The following is a 5360-nucleotide window of genomic DNA, read 5'->3' on the forward strand; positions in this document are numbered from 1 at the left end:
TGTGTGTGTGTGTGTGTGTGTGTGTGTGTGCGTGTGTGTGTTGGGTCGAAAAGAAAGCACTGAATGAATTTTTCTTTTTCAAGATAGGGTTTCTCTGTATAGCCCTGGCTGTCCTGGAACTCAAAAGAGTGAATTTTTAAACTATCATGTATTGAAGAGTACCACATACAAGACAAAGAAAGCTAATGTGTGTTTACAGCAACATTGTACCACTAATAGCTAAATAAAAAGAACATGTATAACAATTACACATAACATCTAAAATCCTGACAATTTCTACAGGGTGATGGCAGTAAAAAAAATTAATACAAGGAAGATACAGGAATAGATGGGATCTTTGTAAAACAAAATAATCAAACTCCTTTAGCGAGAGCTGGGAGTAGCAATTTCTATTTTATCCTATTGTTTTGTAACTAATTTAAACAACCCTTGATAATTATTACTTACTTTTTCTTTAATTTCCACACTTTTTCTCATGAGTACAGCATCAGGTTTGATAATTGCCATATTGTAAACATCTACTAAGAGAAAATCCAAAATTATTATTATTATTATTATTATTATTATTCAGATATAGGATAATGAAAGGTCTGGTAATAGAAATATGAATTGGAATATATATATACGGGCATGTAGTTTTGGAATAATTTTCACATATTAGAATTCCACCCATGGTTCCCACCATTCAGCATTAACAATGATTGAAGCTTCAGCTACACACTGCAAATACAAATGACAAACCAACAGAGCTGCGATCCAAGCAGTACTCTCTTAGCACAGATTTCTTGTGTCTTCGTCACCTCTCCTGTTACTATGGTAAAAGACCTGACAGAAGCAACTTCCAGCACAAAGGGTTTGTTTTGCCTCACAGATCAAGCAAACCAGCTCCCATGGTGGGGAAGTCAAGGCGGCATGTGGTCACATCACACTACAGTTGAGAGGCAGAGTGTGATGAATGAACACTGATGCTCAGCCACTGGTCCCCTTTTAGGCACTTCAGGGTCCAACCTGGGCAACGGCGTTACCTACAGGTGATCTTCCCTCCTCGGAAGAAAATGTTAAAGAACCAGATCAAGGGAATCCTGCACAGGTGTGCACAGACACTCCTGCCCTGGGTGATTCTAGATTCTGTCAAATTGACAGTTAACACTAACTGTCACATCAGATCACAGGGTGTAAGTAACTCTTTCCCTTGACTGTCCCTCAGGAAGTAAACATATACACCCAAGAGTGCACATGTGCTCAAGAATATAATACAAGCATATGAATACATCCACACAGTAGAACAGATACACACACAAACACAGAGAATCCAGTAAAGGCATGGAATTTTCAACTGAGATGTAAATAAAAGCTACTGATTTCAAAGGAGAAATTACTTTAACAAAGTTAGGAGGTGATAAATGAACTAGAAACTGACTGCCCAGATCAGTTGTAGGAGATAGGAGCACACAGCCCTGGGTAAGCTTTGAAGGGTCTTTAACCAGAAGATGAGACAAGAGAAAAAAAATAAAAAAAGGTGCCATGTCTTGCAGTGTCTGAGCCATTGTGAATTGGAACAGCCCTGTACTGACTACACCTATAAAGCAGCTCTTTGTTGCTATGGTAGTGTAGTGAAGGAGCGTGTGCAGGAACAGTAGCTGTTACATTGTTACCTACCAGCACTTTCATACTGTACTTCCCCATATTCATCATCAATTACATCTTCTAGTGGAATTTCAACATACTGTGAAGGAGAAAGGAACGTGAAACAGTTACTTCAGTGTAACAGTGGAGGAGTATCTAGAATCTTTGTTTCTAGTAAACAAAAGGCAGGGGAGTAGAGTGTAAAACACAAAGACCCTTTTGTTTTATATTGGCACCATGCATCCATCCAGCACCTTGCTAGCTATAGAATCCTATACTTCACAAAAAGCGAAGGCTCTTGTGACAGGGGCTGAAGCCCCAGTCCATGATACTACGGGGAGGTTGTAGAAAATGTTAAAGTAAACCCTAAGAGGAACAATATAGTTCACTTAGGACACAGCCCTGAAGGATCTCTTCCTCTCTCTCCTCTTTCTTTTTCACTTCTTGGCCCTCCACGAGTTAAGCAACTTGGTCTACGACAAACTGCCCGCCATGATGCGCTAGCTTGCTACCGCCCTAAAGCAACAGGAAGGGAAGACCGTGGGATGCCACCAGTAGTCAGAACACAGTCAGAACAGCTAACTATGCTGGGTACTTTATCACAGTGACATCAAGTGCCCTAGCACATATAGCAAGGGAAAAATACCTTGGGAAAATATAAAATACGACGCATTTAAGACATTATACTAGCCATTTACCGGGAATATTACCTGAGGACGAGCCATTTCACCTGCTACAATTTTCCTCTCTTCATCTATCAAGGTAATGACTTTTCTATTGATAAGTGGAGCATTTGCACCCTGAATCTTCGCAATAATTTTACCATTCTACAATGGGAAGTATAAAGAAAGTTTCATTTTCATAGTAAGTCAGTGATTATCATTCACTCCGAACTAAGTTGCTTCTCCTTACTGCCACCTCCCACCAGGTTTTACAGCTTCTATAATAAGCCATTTGAAAGTAGTACTGGTGGGGAAGTTGAGTGCTAATCCCATCAACTAGAGTTCCACACTTTGTCCTCTACATAGGTCATGGGTGTGTCTCCATATCCTTGAACCCCAGGTTTGGCTGCACCTCATCACCTACAGCACATTACCACCCTACAGGAGTGGTCACCTGTTACCACCAATCAGAGGTGCCTGCCTCATCCATGTTTTAGACAAGAGGGATTCCAGACAGGACCTTTAATTTGCTCTAATGATGTTCTGGATTCCTTTCTGTTGGTTGTGATAAAACACACTGATCAAAGGCAATTTTGAGAGAAAAGGGTTTATCTGAACTATACTTCTCTATCATAATCCATCACTGAGGGGGACCAGGGCAGGAACTTGAAGTAGAACCCATAGCTGGCTTGCCCTCAAGCTTTCTTATAAAGCCTAGGACACATGCCTAAGGATGGTGCCACCTACAGGGGACTGCACCCTTCTGCACTAATTATTAATCATGACAAGAACTCAAATATGTCCACAGTCAATGTGATTTAGGTAATTCCTCAATTAAGACTCTTCTGGTAGATGACTATGTTAGCTCAGACTGACAGTAAAAACTAAGACAAATGCCACATCTTTTTGTCTGTCTTTCATCTTGTATGTATGAAACATCAGTTTATGGACATGGACCAGGTCTGATGGCATGGAATGAGAAGCCTTGTATCTAACCCTATTAAATAACAAATAAAACACCCAAAGACCCACAAAAGCACAGAGACGTGTGGCATAGCCACTACAGTTAAGAGTTAACAGTTAAGAGAAGCTGAGAACACTCAGAATCTCTACAAGACCATGTCCAATCAGGGAGATCAGCTGAGGTATTGGTTTATGTCAGGAAGTGTTTCTTACTTTAAGTTATAGAAGATTAATAAGACAAGAAGAGGAAATGAAAAAAATAAGAAAATAGATTATGCAGAAAGGTAACAGACTGCAAGGGTGCAGGACCTCAAGGAGACAGGGCAAGTGAGGAAAACACTCTGGGAAACTGAGTCTGAACCCAAAAGTTATGGTCTTGACACTCAGAGAATTCCAAGTGAAGGCTCCCCTCCTCCGTTTCACTGGAATGCATACAGTGCCAATGGCTAACATTCTTAATTTTCTTTTTAAAGATTTATTATTTATTTATTTATTTTAGTGTCTGTCTGTCTGTCTGTCTGTCTTTGTGCATCCATGCACATGTGCACATACATGCACTTAGCCTGGAGCTGAATTTACAGGCGGTTGTGAGACACTGCAGTGATTGACGTGGACTTAACTGCTGAGCCATGCCTCTAGCCTCCCAATTAAGTTGTGGAGGTTATTTTTCTGCTTTCTGGGAAGGACTGCAGGGAGCAAGAGAAGATTCTGTCTGAAACTCAGTTGTAGGTCTCAGTTTTGTACCAGCCTGATAATTCTCTGGAGAAGAGCTGCTCCCACTGACGCTTGCTAGAATGAAGCTTTTGTCGGCTAGGAATGCTGACTAATAAAACGAGGTTGGTACGTAAGTGTTTAAGCAAGTGAGTAATCTGCTGGAGGCCAGCTTTGTGGCTAGGGAAATTATTCTTCCATAAGTGGTCATCAATGTGGCATGCTAAGAGAAATATTATTCTTCTATAAGTGGTCATCAATGTGGCATGCTAAGAGAAAGATGTCTGAGGCATGAACACGGAGCTTAATGGATGGAGGTGTGTTGGAAGGAAAGATCTTTGATGGAAAGGAGAATAAAGCGTTCACAAGCCAGGACAGAGTGGACTGTCTGAAACCCTGATGGGGACAGCAAGACTTGGGTTTGGAAATCAGACTTTGCACCACATGACGAACTGTGCAGTTATGAGCAGGATTGACTCTAAGATGTGAAATTACAGGACTGGGGTGGGAGAAAAGAAAAAGTAATCAAATGTAATGGACTCTAAGTAACAAAGGAAGATGAAGCAATAGACTATGAATGAGAGGAAGGAAGAGAGAGAAAGAGATCAATTTTGCTCAGGAATCTAACAAAACCTAAAAAAAAAAAAAAAAAAAAAAAAAAACAAAAACAAAAAACAAAACCCTCCATTTTCAGGCTGCAGGCAGGTTTCAAACTAGGCATTCTCTACACACTGTGTGGTTTCTTATTCTGTTTCCTTAAACTATGTGCAGGCTAGGTGGCATCAAACTGTCACTCTCTACAAAGACCAGACTTCTTTAAAAGATGAAAATTCTATACATCAAACAGTATAATTCAACATAATGCAAGAATATCATACTTTTTTTTTACTCAACTAACCCAATAATTTATTTTCTGAAATAGGTGAAAGTGTATGATAGAATTGAGAGCTTATACACAAGAGATATTATTAACAGTTATTTCTACTATGGAAAGGCAAGTTCCCTGCACCAGAGTTGACGGAGTGGAAGAAGCTTCCATTGAAGTTTCTCTTGACTACCACATGGTTGGGTACTTAACTATAGGCTGGGTTTTGTTTGTTTGTTTGTTTGTTTGTTTTGTTTTTTTAAAATATGTTTTACTATGTTGTTTCCTTACTGTTATAGTTGTGCGCCTATTACAAAATATAGGCAAGTATAAAGAATGAAAAAGACGGGGCTGGTGAGATGGCTCAGCGGGTAAGAGCACCCGACTGCTCTTCTGAAGGTTCAGAGTTCAAATCCCAGCAACCACATGGTGGCTCACAACCATCTGAAATGAGATCAAATACCCTCTTCTGGGGTATCTGAAAACAGCTACAGTGTAATTACATACACTAAATAAATAAATCTTAAAAAAAA

General features: G+C 39.9%; 1 protein-coding gene across 1 annotated transcript in view; it reads right to left on the minus strand.

Annotated features, from left to right (window-relative positions):
- Positions 1–5360, minus strand: part of Nme8 (NME/NM23 family member 8) — a 54753-nt gene that overhangs the window by 45907 nt on the left and 3486 nt on the right. The window contains exons 5-7 of the mRNA XM_021216071.1: positions 2337–2453; positions 1660–1726; positions 448–521 (exon numbers count right to left, since the gene is read on the minus strand). Coding sequence (XP_021071730.1) covers positions 448–521; positions 1660–1726; positions 2337–2453 — 258 coding nt within the window. The remainder of the gene's footprint in view (positions 1–447; positions 522–1659; positions 1727–2336; positions 2454–5360) is intronic.

The sequence above is a fragment of the Mus pahari genome, chromosome 16 (assembly GCF_900095145.1).
Source record: "Mus pahari chromosome 16, PAHARI_EIJ_v1.1, whole genome shotgun sequence".
In the NCBI taxonomy this organism is placed as follows: domain Eukaryota; kingdom Metazoa; phylum Chordata; class Mammalia; order Rodentia; family Muridae; genus Mus; species Mus pahari.